The following is a 16671-nucleotide window of genomic DNA, read 5'->3' as shown; positions in this document are numbered from 1 at the left end:
CGGATGGGGGATGCAGGGCTCCCCGAGTGGGAGAGCAGGTTCACTCTCACCAGGAGGCTCCAGTGAGGGGATATAGGCAAGTCCAGAATCTCTGGGTAGAACGTCCCCCGGACCCAATCTAGAGCAATGAGAATCAACATGTACCCGAACTTCCGCAGTCGCCTCAGAAGCATAAGAATCACTGGTATTGGCAGGAATTAATAAAGGAGGATGCAGTTCCAATCAACAAGTGCAAACCCAGAGCTCCCAGCGACGGAAATTCCCTGGATTAGAATACCTTACATTTCCTGTTGACTTTGGGAGTGATGAGGTCTACATGAGTGAAAGTGTTATTTTTCTGGTGAAAAAAGGTTCAGTTCCAGTCCCTAGCGAGGAACGCCTAGAGGATGGAGGAAAGGGGACGGGACGTAGGAGTACAGTCTGTTGAGAAATATTGGTCATTTTATTTTTTTCCTTTAATGCTGCTGTTGATCTAAATGTTAGTGCGTTTTTTTCCTGCTTCTTTCCCTTTTTTAATTGTGGCACTAAGCGCATGGGTATGTGCTTTCAGACCAAATTTCTATTTACTATTGTGTTTAACACATCCTTTTGAACACATAAGCTTTGTGTGTTACTTCTGATTTGGTGACGAATGGGTGGGTTACAATAAAGGTTAACAGTTCTTATTTGCACATTTTCCCCAATGATGGATGCCAGATGCGAAATGCATTGGATATTTTAATCTGTACTCTTGGAATGAACACTGATCTAAGACATACATATTAAAGACTGTTTTTTATAAATGTTGACAATAGTCAAACTACTCATTTACTGTGCAGTCACTTTTGTTACTGTGATATCCCCAGTACCGCAGGGGGTTCTGAGGTTTGCAAATTCATTTAATAGAATTATTATTACAAGTCAGTGTTACAGGACTGTGTTCTAAAAGGAGGTTGTCTTTTAGTTTCGACTGCTAAGTAAAGTAGCCTGTGCCCTGACCCAACACTAGGGAATTATTCAATGAAGCTTCTGAATCTAAGGAAGGTCCACTGCTGGAGGATGCTTTTAAGACGGGCAGCTCTTTTCTTTTTACATATGAAGCTTAAGGAAGCCCAGCACACGTCACTCCACAGAGGGGGGCCAAAGAAAACTTCATCCGGTATAAGCACAGATGGTGATAGCAATGTTCAAATTTGCAGTGAGATGAGACATCCAATGTGGGTACCGGATTTGAAGTTTTAACCTGATTTGAAGTTTTAAGAGGCAGAATAACTTCCGAGTACAACGTGGATTCATAGGACTTGCCAGGGAGAAACATCTCAGGTATCTGCATTTTAGGGAGTAAAAAATAAATTGGCAAACACTACCATGCAAAACTGTAAGCTTTATTTCACTTTTATTTATAGATTTAACAATGCTAAAGTATTTACTTCTTGCTTTGACAAAAAAATGAAAAATATAGGAAAACATTCCTCTATATCAGAGGAGGGCTTTATATATTTATATATATTTACAGCTACAGAGATTAGATCCCATCTCCTCCATAGACAGAGGAGAAGAGTGATTGAGAAAGTGCTTCACTGGCCAACAGGTAAAGCCTAACAGCTTTTAGTGACCCTTTACATTACAAACACCACAGTCTCTCAAAACCCGTATAGTCCCACTTGGCACCCAAACTCAAAGTGCACATGTTCATCCCAATATTTCATTACTCCCATCCATATACATAGCCGAAGCCTCCGGTCACTGGTTTTGGGTTTCCACTTTGATTGGCTCTGCCTAAACACAGTTCAGTTTCATTTATATAAATGAGACTCCTGCATGTAAACTAGGACAAACATCACTTTGCGAAAATCTCCATCACTGCGATACCTTTTGTAACCTTCACACCCTGCTTCAGGACACAGCCAGGTGGGGCACCATTGGCATTTTCCACTGTTAAGCCCACAATACAAACCCTGCCCCTTCACTTAGGGCTGGGGGAATGTGGTTTTGGTTTACTTTTAAGTGCACTCTAATAGGGGCCATGAAAAGCACCTCTTCATAAAAGATAAGGGATAAAGTCCATTCTCCTCCAATTCAAATAATTTCCTAGTGTACCAAAATTGCTCTGCACAGCACTCTAATCACTGGCATCTGAATGTAGCCACCTTTAGCAGACAAACTGTCCTGGGAAATCTTTAGAACATGCTCACTAACTAGCACTGTATTCTTAGACTGAATCTTTAAGGCATGGCACTGTGCCACTCTGTTCCAAAACTGCACATGTATAGGAGCAACACCAGTAGCGTTGTCAACTCACATGAACCACCAAGATGTGGCAAATTAAAATTCTTTTGGAGGAGCACCCATGGACAGGCAAATATCCACCTACTTAATGCCCAGGAGCATGCCATTACCCTGAAAACCTGCACCTTTATTGCATTTGGACGGTGGAGATTACATATATCCTGAATGCGTCATTCATTATTTTATGCTCCCAGGTGTAGAGCATGAAATCAAGTGTAATCCATCTGTCAGGACATCAGTGCTAGATTTGCTCTCACTCTTCTTGCCTGCAGTTGAAGGGCTCTGTATTTTCTTGAACCTCTCCTGGATCTATTCCTGGAATGGGGCATGACTACAAGTAACCCCCATCTACAGCCCTGAAGTAGCACATCATCCTCACCCTCTTCTTGACAGTACCTCAAGAGCAGAATCTCCCCTACCCTTGTTTAGATCCCGAGAATGCAACATCATTCCAGCACTTTTTGATATATCCAGCATCAGCATTCTCCACGACTTAAAACCCAGTGCGACAAGTACTGTAACCCAATCCAACCTACACCATGCCTCATAGCAGGGGATTTTCTTAAAGTGTCCCCTTCACACCAACATCCAACTCACAAGCAATGCATTATGTTCAATCAGCCCCTTCTCCTTTGGCAACCTCTGAGCAGAGCAATACCATGATCTCACTGGGGCGATATATAGCCCACAAGGCAGGGCATCATACAGACTCTTATTCAGGATCACAGGCGCTAGGCATGGCATTATCCTCACCATCTTCAACACACTTTGCACTTACACAAATGATCATCCTGACCAAGAGCAAGAACGTTGCCCTGAACCCCTTCAAACACATTGCCTACGGTATCTTGCTGACCATCTTGAAGCATATGACTGACTGTTTTCCAGCACAAACACATGAGCAGGGCACCATTCCAAGCCTCCCTTAACTAGACCCCGGAAACACATTATCTTGATCCACTTTATTAGGCTTCCTTCAAAGAGCCGGATTTTGGATCCCTTCAAGCAGTCAGTTCCCAAAAAGGGGGCATCCATGACCACTCTTCTGCCAATAGTCCCAACAGCACACCACCTTCATTCCCTTAAGGTATATCGGCCGGCATGAGGGCACCATCATACTACCGTACTCCTCGCCCCTCCTGCTCAAAGTCCCAAACTAGGCCGAATTTCTGACACCACTGAGCAGGCCAATAGTATTACTTTATCGTCTCCCTATACATCCTCTGAACAGTCCAATCACCAAATCTGCATACTCTTAAAACACACAACTAAAACAGGGTAACCTGAAATAATTTACATCATTAAATCAATAACCACTGAGAAAGGCATGATAAGGAGCTTCCAGTCATAAGGGATAACATCACATCACCTGAACACTTGATCATCCTGACCCTGCCTTAGTTTCTACCAGAGGATTTGGAGTGTATTATCATTTCTGTTCGTCCTGCCACTCCCCAACCCCATCCCACCACCCACAACCTCTGTCCAGGACATAAACCAATTCTCCAGCAAGACACAGCCATGAGTACAAGGGTTAAAGCACTGGGATAATGGGGCCTTTGCCTAAACCCAGGAGTGTGAGCACTGGGCATTAATGATTATCAAGGGAGTGGGTGATGTACAAAAAAAGGAGCTAGAGACCCAGCCTCACATACAGCGAATGAAGGACAAGTCACAGTGTCTTGTGATCAGGATATTGTGAGGACGTCTGCTGAGTGCTCAGATGACCCAGAAGATGACAGAGTGCTAGAAAATCAGAAGGGGAGGGCATGCAACAACCCAGTCTAAGTGCAACACATAGCAGTGATGTGTTCAGAAGAGAAGAGGGGTTGAGGGCCTTAGTTAAATGTAGAAGAGGTAATGGCTGCCTAGCTACTCTGGACCGCAGGCACAATGCTTCAGTCATTCAAAACCCAGTTTTCTAAAAGAGAGCAAAATAACACTCAAATACAAAAACTGCAGAGATTTAATGCAAGCACACACTGCTCAAAGATGTCTCCCTTAACTCCTCCCCAAACATCCTTAGAAGCGTATCAATGTGTGTCAGAGCCACAAATAGGCAGCTATGGGTTGTGAGAGAAGGGAAGACCACCTCTTTTTCTCACCATCCTCATCGTCCTCCAACAAGGCAAAATAAATACAAATGGACAAATTGAGGTGAGAAAAAATACATAGAAAGAAAAAGAGAAACTGAACTGTGGCCGCCAGGGTACTGTCCCTCTGAGTCCATGCAACATGGGGCAGTCCAAGGTGCATGGCTGCCTTCTGCAGGCCCTTATTCTAATCCTTCACCCTAATAATGTGCGTAGGAAAGGCTTGGTGACTACCCCCATGCTGGGGTTTTCAGTTTGAAGTGGCAGCAATTGGGTTTTCCAGTTCATGGTCAAGGTTGGAACCATTGGGATAAAGGCTGCCATAGCACATCTTGCAGACTCGACTGGGCTCAAACAGTTGCTGGCTGGGAACGGGCACCTTCTGATTACAACAACTGGAGCAGAAAACGTTCCCACAATTCCTGAATTTGGAGGGGCAGAGAGAAAGAAGAGTCAGAGATTAGAAAAACAGAAATAGAAACAGGTAATTAATTATACATGGCAAGACTTTAGTTTCTCATGAACTCTCACCCAAATCATAAGGTTCACAAATACCTTTTGCTCTCTGAACCCATTCACTGTTCATACTTTTAGGCCTTCAAACTTCTGTATGATATTTTTCAGTATCCAGTGTTAATAACGAAAAAAAAAATAACGACAAACCTTTTAAACGACACCTAAATAACGAATTTTAAAGTAAAAGTATATATGGTGGGTGGGTTAAGGGATTGAAAGGTATGGGGTATTAGGGGAAGGGTAAAAGGGCAGTAGAAGGTTGGGGGGACCCCCCCAAATGAAAGTTATTTAGGTGTCGTTTTTAAAGTAGGTCGTTATTTTGGGTGTCGTAAAGACATGGAACCCTTTTTTCTAGCTTTCTGGTTTACTGAGTGAACGTTAGAGCACTGTTTGGATGTGCTTAATATAGCCTTATTGTGTAAATAAGAGATTTGCATAGGCTATAATTATCATGCAAGGTAAGGCAACATAAAAAGTACAGTAATTTCCCAGCAAAAATAAAACTATTTAATAATATCTACGCCCTCCACCATCAGATTGCAAGACCCTGAAACAGGGGAAAGCACAACAATTAAAGTGCAAAAGGAAAACAAAAACCAAGACCGTGAACAGGACAGGCTATGGGCTGTCAAAAATCTCTCAAGTGTACAGATGAGTGAAGCTCCCCTAAACATGCTGACTTTTCCTGATGAGCATACATGTCTTTTGTGTACCCTAACAATGTTATCAAGCTTACAAGGGTTTTACATGGTTTCACCTACATAATTTTAACAGTATGGTGTTTGAGCGAGTAAGTATGACTGTCACGATAATATAGTAATTTCTTCTAATGGGAGGGCTCTGCTCCAAGCCTCTGCTTTCCCTACCCTGCAACGCCTTCTACCTCTTGCTTTACTGCTACATACCCACTCCCTTACCCCTCTCTAGAAATATGCTTTTATATCTAATCCTGATTATAAATGACCAAGTGGCTTAATATGAAAATTATGTAGATGAAACAAAATCACTGCAGACATCTTCACAAACTAATCTTTCACCCTCTGACTTAAGCTTGTCCTTCTATAGTTTAGTAACTGCAAGTCAGAGCCCTATAGTCCCAGCTGCCCAAATACATCACCCCAGGTTCGAACTCTGAAGCAAGAGAAATGCTTATCTGGGCAACTGATGCACTTGGAATCCTCTGAAATACATAGGTGACAATTGCAATAAAACCTATCAAAACACAAATTAATTTGCCCCAAAACGGATCCCCACAATGGGCCTTTTTCTAGAAGCAGGATTCTAGTTCATTTAAAAGGCTTCCAAAACCCTTTTTTCCTTTAAAGGGGCTCCAGCGAGTGATGGGCGACCACGCATACATCTGTGTATATGATTAAAAGCATGTCAGAAGGAATTAACTCTCTATCCAGGAAATGCCTAAAGTCCAGGTACTATTTGGCTGCTGTGCATTGTCATTTCAAGGGCATGCGTAGAAGTCCAGCTCCCTCCCAATGCCGTCCTCAATCTTGTTTTGAGCAAACAGTGGGGTTTTATAACCAACAACCAAACCCTTTAAGGTCTGCCTGCATACATTTTTCTGGTCTCAATTAAATAAAATGTACTTATGCTAAAATGTTCTGTACTGGGCTGTTACAGTGTCTCATAAAGGGGAGTACTTTCTGCAAAAAAAAAATGTGTTCTACCAAACAGACACACATTCTTAATATGCTCTGTGGCTACAAAGTAGTGTCAGTGGTTAAACTGGAGCAGGCTGGGGCGAGTAACTTAATGACCTCCAACGATATTGTGGATACATGTATATGTAGTTTCGTGCTTTATTTATTAGAAGCCCATTGATGCTACATAGACAGTCTAACATATTAATATCTAACTCCACTTTTGCTAGATCAAAAAAACATGACTAATGTCTAAAGTTCACACTGACTATCACACTGGCTTTATTTACAAATGGGAAGTGTTTGGTATAAATGCCTAGTGGGTCAAGGGGTTTACCTACGACAGAACAGAGATATTGATTGATTGATATTTTATTTCTATCGCGCTTGTACACAAGGGTTTCAGAGCACGAAAATGTCATACAAGGGATACATTTCCTTCAAGGGACTAGTCAAACACATCAGTATGAGTATGTATCATACAAAGTGTCCGGGTTCTCTCTACCAGAGGTTCTCTCACTAACCCCCAATCTCCAGGATATAAAGCCCAGCCACTTTTAGGTTCCCAAAAGTACAAAAAAAGGAAACGGGTGAGATACACACCTAAGATATTGAGTGGTTTACCTAAAACAGATTGAGGATTCCCTCTTTTGGATTGTACTAACTCAAGAATCTCTAACATTTGGCTCTCCAGATGTTTTGGACAGCAACTCCCCATTAGTTCTTGACAGCATAGTCAACGTGGAGGAATCATGCGAGTTGCAGTCCAAAATATCTTGCAAGCCATAGGTTGCAGACCTCTGGTCAGGATGAGTCAAATAAAATGGTGTCAGAATATTTTATATTATTGGGATTCAGGTCTCCCCATAGTTCTCTAAACACAACCCAATCTCAGGGATAAAGCTCCCAGTCGTTACTTTCTTCTTGTTACTTTTCTTGGGAATTTCGTATCGATGTGACATTTGTATTTGCCACGCTTGCTGCTGTTGTGCGGCACCACAAAGTTATAAAACGTCTGGTGCCTTTCTTTACATGAAGCAGAAATCCAACCCATACGTATTCTCAGTTTGAGCTGCCAGCACGTTTTTAAGTTTGGGGCCTAAGTATGGCCGACTTTTGCAAGAACCTTTTTGCCACTCACTGTTGGGGGCTTCCAAACTACCATGAAGGCATGATAAGTTTGCACAGGATTCTGTGCATGCATATGATACCCTCTGAGTGCACACCAGCTTTGTTCTTCTCATCCATGCTGGCTCGCAGAGATAGCAGCTTCACTCTCTTCCCACATGCACCTTCTCAAACATACATTGTACGGTAGGCTTCTTTCTGGTGGCACACCAGTTTTCATAAAAAATAAAAGTCCTTAGAGGGAAGGTAGTCTCCGATCTCCATGATTTCTAGTTTTAGGCATACCCTTGGGTTCCTGCTGGTGCCATAATTGCCATTCACATGATGAGTTTATACAGTGAGATTATAACTGTACCTCTAAGTAGGGCCTACCATCCGAAATGCATTGGCAATGTTTTTCATCTGCCTCCGTGTGACCTTTCAAGATACATCTTGTAAAGAGGAATCATTGAATATATGTTTTTGAAAGAAAGATTTGCGATAGTATTTTGAATGGTTGACAACATTCTCGCAGCTTTTTGCTGCTTTGTGATCACGATCAGATCTGAGGAGGTGCTCCTCAGTCTTACAATAGGTCCACTAAGTCATGCTGCTCCCCATAAAACTCCTCTGGAAACTGTCTCCCTTCCATGGGGTGGAAGGGTTCGCCCAAAACAGACAAGAACCCCTTCCTCATCATAAATGTCCTTAAACTGGAATGTGTATGCCGTTTTGTGTGGAGTGGAAGGAACTCTTTTGTGACTCTGGTGTCGGACCAGGACTATAGGTCAGGGGGCCGATGTTCAAAGATGGAACAGTGGGCCCCTTCGGCATGATCTTGTCACATCTCACTGTGGACTACCAATTCTACCAAGCACAGTGGGATCCGTTGGCTTGGCCAAAGCCGGCAGTGCTGATGCCATAACTACTGGGGCCGAATCCGCCAGGGCCTTGGCAAATATGTTTAGCATCTTCATTTGGAAAACCTCCCAAACCTCTGGATTAGAGGATTTGGTAGGAAAAGGTACCTGCAGGGTCTCTTCCTCAAGGCCCCCCTTGGAGTGGTGGTTCCTCTTCTCCTTTTCTCTTCATTTTCGAAGGAGAGATGCTGCAAAGTACCGCTGGGTGATCTTGACCTCTTGCAGTGATTTTCATTTTGTGCTTTCAGACAGGGGACCGTTCCTCGGTCCGCAATCCACACCCAGCAATCTCAAACAGGTAAGCTTATATTGTGGAGCAAGGTGATGAGTTTCGCTTCATGTTCTCGAAGTGCCTTGAGGTGCATCGATTGGCACAACACACAGTCCTGAATGTCGTGGTTTTCACCAAGGCAGTAAAGGCATATGGAGTGGGGCTTGAGCCAGCCCTTCTTGGCCAATGCCTTCACATCCTTTTGTAAGGGGATGCCAGACCTAGCCTCTGCCCTGATGCTCGGGACCTCTGCCAGAACTCCTGCTTCGGTGAGCTCCTGGGTGAGGATACCCAGGTATTCAGACAGGCCAGCAATCCTGTCATGTAAGGCTTTTGCTGATGAGGGAGTATCCTGCTCTTTCTCGTTGTCAGTGTCCTGCTGGTCCTCCATGGTTGGGGTCTGGACACGCACTGCGGTTGCTGGAGCCTCAGTACAGGGCCGCTGTGGAATTTGAGCCGGAGGAGGAGGCATGGGCTGTGCTGGTGTGGGCTGTGCTGGCGTGGGTTGCACTGACGAGGCTTCCCACCTTTGCTGTTCTGGAGTGGTTGCCATTTTGTCCGTGCCTTGGGCACGTGGACCGGAAGTCGGCGTGTTCCCAGGCTCAGCCCGCATGCCCGACTGCACCAGCTCTGCCCCGCTCTGCACCTCAGGTATACACCTGGCAGGTTGTGCGCCCTCGGCCTCCCGACCGGTAGTGCTGGCTCTGCGTGAAGGCCCCCCCGGGTAAAGACCCAGTACCAAGGTGATGCCCCTCGGGACAAGTCCTGGTGGTAGTAGAGCTCACAGGCCCCTTGGCTGCAGGAACGGTAGGGCCCTTCGACTTCTCGGCCGTGAAGCCAGTAGCTGCTTGAACCTTGGTGCTCACTGCGCCAGTGCGAGGGCCAGACTGACTCCCCCCGCCAGAGCGGTTCCCCTGGAAGGAGTCGCCTCTGCGGGGTGCCTTGGAGAATAACACACCTACCATCCGTGTCTTCCCTCGGACATAGTCCTTGATGTTCTGAGGAGGAGTCCTGTTAAATAGTTCCCTCCAACGCTCTAGTCAGTGCTTAAGCAACCTGGGCGTGAGGCAGTCGCATGCGAAGCATAGCATCCGTCCCTACCGTGGTCCTCATCAAGGCATCAGAGACAGTGTGCATGTGGATCTGCAACCCCTCACTCCCAGGCCCACACCACCCCAAACCCCCAATCGTACAAAAGTTCCTTCCTACCCAATCCCCCCGATCCCCCTTTTGGCCCACCTACCCGCCAATTGAAAACATCCCACCAACTCCCCTCCACCCCATGCAGAACATTACCAGTTCAGTCCAATACGAGAGACCCCCCCCCCCCCCAAACCAAGGTCCTACTCCTCCTCAGGTGCATCCACCTTTTGCGGCCCACGGCTCCCCCTTTTCGTGGAAGGACGCCCCTGTCGCCATCCTTCCATTTTAGCTGTGCAAGGTCGACAGATCTGCAGTTCTACCTGTGGTGATACGCCTGCTGCCCCGGAGGCATCGTCTGTCCCCATTAGATGTTCCATTTCTTCCTCTCTAGATGTGAAACGAATTGCCTTGATACTCAAATCTGAGTCCACACGGAAAAGACCATCTGTACCGGACATCTCTGTCCTTAAGCCAGCTTGTGACCAGCCGCAATCGTTCACTTTTAGTCAGTGTCATCTGAGCCATATCCTGAAACAGCATGAGTTTGGAGTCTTGTAACTTAACTGGCTCTTGCCTGCGCGCTGCCTTCATAATCCGCTCTTTGGTCTGAAAAAGATATGCTCTCGTCAGCACATCATGAAGCAGATTTTTCTTTTGTTAGTAGGCTGTATACACCATGTGCGTGCGATCCAGTATAATGTCGTCTGTGGAGTCACCCAAACGTTGTCTAAACGGGGCCAGCACATAGCCCTCCAATTTGTTGATATAGAGTTTGAAGACTGCCTTGAGTTTTTATGGGTTCGCATGATGCAAGGAACTCACTACCGTTTAATCTATGAATTAGTAAGCTTTTGTAAGCATATAAAAAAAGAACTTATTTTGACTGGAGAATGAAATGCTGAGTTGGTAAACTGATTGGTATATCTTTGCTTTCACCTGTATTTTAATTTGTATTTTAAAGCATTTTAAAGTATTGTGTGCTAATGTAAAATAATGTAATTTCAAATGTATACATTTTCTTTTCTTTATACATGGATTTTAACTTGCTCTTTTGCAAAGGTTCTACTCGAATTTATTCTTGTAAATGAACTAAATGCAAATAAATAAAAAAAAAAATAGCCCTCCAATTCCGCATCCGGAACGGACAAGGGTATCCCCGGAACCTGATGATGTTCCTCCTGGATCTATTTTCAGAGTTCTCTTGCTTATTAGAAAGCCAGTCCATGTGCTGTTCAAGTGCCGTCATCCTACGTGCCATCTCGTCCTGTTCATGCCCTTGCTCGCACAAGGCTGTTTCCGACTCCTTCACTCGCTTCTCCAATGCCAGCAACTGCTTATTAAGATCAGTAATTGATTCTGTGAAATTGACAACACATCCTTTAATTTATTTTTTAATTTCAGCCAGCATATCTTGTAAATCCGACCACCATGTAGGTGGATCCTCAGCCTGTATGTTTCACGTCAGTGATACATGGACCTGCGCCACCATCTGTTGAAGGCTTTTCATGGTTTCTTGCCCCTGCATCATGGTTTTAATGCCACCCGAGAGCGGCGCTTTCTGTTTACCAGACTATTTGGCCATGTTTAGTTTTGCAACAGCAGTTTAGTCTTCGGGCAGTACCTACACTCTGGGCGTCTCCTTTCCCCTTATCTTCCTGATTTGTGCTGGCAAGATCCAGCCATTGGTTCCCAACAGTCCAGAAATAGGGAAGGGCCGACCTATCCCCTGCTGTGTGGAGCCCCACCAGAGAGAGCAGTGTGGGTTACAGCTCCCTTCGCATGGCAAGCCACGAAGCTCTTGAGCTGAAGGGGGGGTGAGATGTATCCTGCTGCTTTATCGCGCTGCGCTGAGGAGCTTTCTCGCTGCCACGCGGCTCGCCATATCCCGACTGGACCCCACTCCCAGGTCGATTGCCTCCTACCAGGTCAGCCCATGTGTGTCAGTGGGGCTCCGTGCCCCTGTTCCCCTACCCCCAGGTCTGCGGTACTCCTTACTGCACATTTTGTTGATCCGAGTCAGAAGAGGGGGAGACCTGGTGGTCACTTTTTTCGATCACCGTATTCCGCTTGCCTGGGGTTGCAAGCCACATCATGGAGCAGACAGGCGTGGGGCGTACCGGGCTGTTCACTGCTACACTGGTAGCACCCGCCATCTTGGGAGAGAGTCGTCAGGATCTCCCCATAATTCAATCTCCGGCGTTCATGCCCCAATTTGCTCTGGGCTCAGAACGATTGTCATTTAGGGGTTCTGACCCCAAGCCTGCTGAATTGGGGGTCAAATCAGCCACGTTTGAGGGGGTTGGGGTCGCGGTATGGGTTCAGGCCCCGGAGCTCACTGAGACACATCCAGCTTGGTCGTCAGCTAGCCATGCCTCCCCATCAATTGTAGTTCTAACCCCACAAAAGGTTGAGGTATATCATGAATTATCGCATTATATTTAACAGTATGTAGACCAATAGTTGGATTAAGTTTTTTTTAAAAAATGTTTTAGAACAATGCGTTTAATAGGGGACCGAGTTAGGTTCTTCGAATAGATCACAGAAGTTTGTTTGGGACACCATGAGCTGATGGAATTTGTAGTTCTTTAGCACTTTGGATATTGGGTATCTTAAAAAAATGGTAGGTCAAATATTTTTGTTGCCCCTACGGGTCGGCCATGTGTTTTTAAGCCTAAATCGCTCGATTTTAGAAAAATTTCCTATGGACCATACCAGAGTTTTCGTCCATTAAACGCACGCGAAAACAGGCACCAGGGAGCTGCCATTTTGTGATAATCCTATCATTTCCCCCATCGCCCTGGCTGACCTGCTTTTGCGGCACTAAATCATATCCCCCACCCCCTGAGCCTGTCATCAGCAGACGCGTACCGCCCATTTCACAACGCCAAAGCACGTCTCGTGTCAACATTCGCTGCGCTTCAGCTAATGACGTGTCGCCATGGAAATAGCAGGACGCCTCTTTCCTCAATAAGTATAAACAGAAATAAGTATAAACAGACCGTTTCACAACACACAGCAGAAGATTTTCGATTCCATTCCTCTCTGTGTGTTACTTTGAGTATTCTGTGACTCGTTTCTGTACTCTGGTCAGCTACCTTCGTTACTTGTAGCCCGTGTGGACAGATACCAGTACCACCGCTATCAATTATTTTAGTTTGTGCAACACACAATGGATACAATAATGCCCTACATGTACGAGCCCGAGTATACCGAGGAGGAACTACTGGAAAGGGAAACACGTGAAAACGATGGGGCTTCGGACAGCAGTTGGCAGGACGAATCAACGGATGAAGACACTGAACCTAGTCGCATGGACGGTGTTTCCACCTGGTGCACATTCAATCGGTGCGAGCTAATGCCGACCGAGGAGGAGAACTGCTGCAGCTGTGAAAACTCGGGATGCGTGGCCTACATTTCGGAAGGCGAGCCACGACCGCAATGCATCACCGAGCTGCCAGACTTCAGGGCAGCCTGCCTCACACGGTCCGTGTTGAGGATAATGATGGTGCTTATGCACGAACTTCGCGCAACTGTTCGTCCTCGTAATCCGAGTAACGAGTAGGTATACTCTGCTTGTCATGCCACTCCCATTTCATGGTCTTCTACTATATCCAAAATTACATCTACATATCATTGTAACGCATGAAAGTCTTTCAATAGTGTGCAGTGTCTAGATAGCATTTGTCCGAGCAGAATGCCATTAGTTACAAGAATTGTCATTGACAACAAACGTTTATTAAACTTATCTTGGTCATTTAAAAACAGTTTGTTTCATTCCTTTTCACAGGTGGTACAGGCTGGTGGCCTATCGTTCCTTTACATGGTGGCTTCACGGGAGGCTTGGACACCGCGTTCGAAGAGTGATACCCGCCTGTGCCGTTCGTGCCATAAGAGAAACGTTCCCGAGTGACAGCGGTCAGTACAGGGGATTTTCTCTCGCTGTGCTGCAACCTGAACTGTACAATGTGTAAACTTTTGTATTTTTGTCTCGTCAAAATAAGCTACAAAATATAACACCACATATATTTTAACAACGGTTGTTTCGATTTTTTAAATCAATCAAGTGTGTTTCCATTCAAGGATGGACGTCAGACACCTGTGCTCGGAATGGGTGAAGTTCAGGTCGCTGTGAAGCGGAGTGGACACTATCTAAGCTAACATAATATATTATCAATAATGCATGCACTAAATAACACTTGTTCAAAGTCTTTCAGTCGGTTATGTCTCTATAAAAATCACACATATATCAATACTATCAATGAACATTGGATTATACAGGCTTTAGGTCAAGGGTCTTGACCACTATAATACAGTGTTTGAAGTGTGGTTCTGTGCTCACAAGAATCTCCGATATGTGGCATTTGTTATCGATAGGCAACGATATACTGCAGTAGGGGTCTAATGTTAGTTGGGGATCTGCTAGATGGCCATCATGGCGTGGTCAGTGGTCTGGCACATGAAGAGAATACCTTGCAGGGACACAGGGTCAGAATGGCAGTAACTTTCCACTGGCGAGGGTGCGTGGGCAAGGACACGTTTGTGGAGATGAACGAGCCATGTGCTTGGTTCAGGCCGGTTCACATGCAGGACCGTGATCTCAGAGAGTGATGTGTTACATTTATTAGCTGTTGCAAATACCTCTGGAGTTTTCCAGTCAGAGTGGGAACGAGGCTGTGGGCCATGTGCTCTGCGCGCTGTACTATCGCAGTGAGGCCTGGTCACCAAAATGGAGAGGAAAGGGGGTACAAAAATGGATGCCCCGTGTCCTGCTCAGTGTTCCCATCTGCGCGAATGTCATGCAAAGTTAACATCACATAAGGGCAAGGGACGGGCGCAAACGGCCAAGGTGCCAAACAGCATGTACACTTCAAAAGGTATGCCACGCCCAGGGGCCATCGCTCACATGGCCTCCTCAGACCCCGTGTCTCCAGGCAGGCCTCCCCTGAGGCAGGCTGCCCCCCTGCAATCCACATAAGTGTGTCTCCATTCATCAGTCTTCCTGTGCCTTATCTGCACGCCCACCGGCCCATCCATCCCACACCCCTCTATCAAAGGCGGTTCGCACCCGGGGATGAGCGCTGGCATGGGGGGCTGTGACGGGCGCAAACGGCCAACGTGCCAAACATCATGTACACTTCAAAAGGTATGCCACGCCCAGGGGCCATCGCTCACATGGCCTCCTCAGACCCCGTGTCTCCAGGCAGGCCTCCCCTGAGGCAGGCTGCCCCCCTGCAATCCACATAAGTGTGTCTCCATTCATCAGTCTTCCTGTGCCTTATCTGCACGCCCACCGGCCCATCCATCCCACACCCCTCTATCAAAGGCGGTTCGCACCCGGGGATGAGCGCTGGCATGGGGGGCTGTGACGGGCGCAAACGGCCAACGTGCCAAACATCATGTACACTTCAAAAGGTATCACACGCCCAGGGGCCATTGCTTACATGGCCTCCTCAGACCCTGTGTCTCCAGGAGGCCTCCCCTGAGGCAGGCCGCCCCCCTGCAATAAACATAATACCACCACATACACACGTCATTCATTCACAAACGCACCCCTGTTTCTAATACTTTATAAACCACTTGATATGTCTCATGAGAACATCTTTGTGCTTTGCAAGTCAACTCCTGAACCTTCTACCTGAGAAGCACTGAGATCTATGCTAATCTGCTCATCGCCGTGCTATCTGTGACCGCTTCGAGAAAACTTGTCAGTGTGCTACCTGTGGCCATCTACCTGTTCTCCTGCAACATACTGCTCGGCCTGCTGAATAAAACTGTTTGTTGGTCAAGGTAAGGCCATGTATCCTAGTCATATTTCGGTAATTTTTACATTTCAATCTATTTGCTATTACAATACCCAATAGAGCTATGGTCATTGGTCTCATTGCTTTTGACTTGAGTTTCAATTGTTATGCTATCAATAGATCTATTTATTTTCATCTGTGTCAATTGTCATCGAATTGCATCCTTCGGGGGTCCAGTCTATAATGTAAGCATGTTTCCTTCTCGTGCAAGACAGAACATCCAAGGGACGAGTCACATGTTCAGATTTCAGTCACATCAATTATACATTTCTGCAATTTATCCAAATACTAAGCCGCACATGATGAACTGGTATAGTTCCGGCGACCAAAAGAAACCTTGCCTTGAGCATGGTATGGTTGATTTACTTTTTTATGACATTTTTATTCATCAAGGTTTTATAATAATCTTCATATTTACTTTTCAGAATTTTCAACAATGCCTGCCTGTTCGATTAGCGGTTGCCCTTCGAAGACCCATGCTAAATCTGAAGGCACTACAATGCATGTATTCCCGAAAACTGTTGATCGAATAAGAGAATGGGTCAGACATTGCGGATATCCACTGGATGAGCTGGAAAGTAGAGTCCAACAAGTCTTTGAGGACAAGAGGGGTGATCGATACCGCATCTGCAGCCGGCACTTTCCCTCGAACATGTACACCACATCTTGGGTAACAAAGAAGAACAAACGGCGATCGACACGAAAATTGCTCGCAAACGCTATTCCCACTCTATTCATCCACAATCCGCCACTGGTGAGTCAAATGTCCATTTTTAGCTTTAGGCCTTGCGGTAGTGTGTAGGTAGCCGAATGGATTCATTGATATTTTAGGTGTTGTTTCCAATTTGCAATACTTTCGACATTGATATGAGTATAGCGTTTTGAATAATGACATTT

The 16671-nt window shown here is 45.7% G+C and overlaps 1 protein-coding gene across 7 annotated transcripts in view; it reads right to left on the bottom strand.

Annotated features, from left to right (window-relative positions):
* Positions 1-1343: 1343 nt before the first annotated feature.
* The window catches only part of MTMR3 (myotubularin related protein 3), a 2389252-nt gene continuing 2373924 nt past the window's right edge, over positions 1344-16671 (bottom strand). For all 7 annotated transcript variants that reach the window (XM_069619294.1, XM_069619290.1, XM_069619289.1 and 4 more), the window contains one exon: positions 1344-4783. In XM_069619294.1, coding sequence (XP_069475395.1) covers positions 4612-4783 — 172 coding nt within the window. In that variant the 3' untranslated portion in view covers positions 1344-4611. The remainder of the gene's footprint in view (positions 4784-16671) is intronic.

This window comes from Ambystoma mexicanum, chromosome 10 (assembly GCF_040938575.1).
Source record: "Ambystoma mexicanum isolate Mex_15411 chromosome 10, UKY_AmexF1_1, whole genome shotgun sequence".
Taxonomy (NCBI): Eukaryota; Metazoa; Chordata; class Amphibia; order Caudata; family Ambystomatidae; genus Ambystoma; species Ambystoma mexicanum.
Note: the sequence above shows the minus strand (reverse complement) of the source record. Positions and strands in the feature narration are given on the sequence as shown.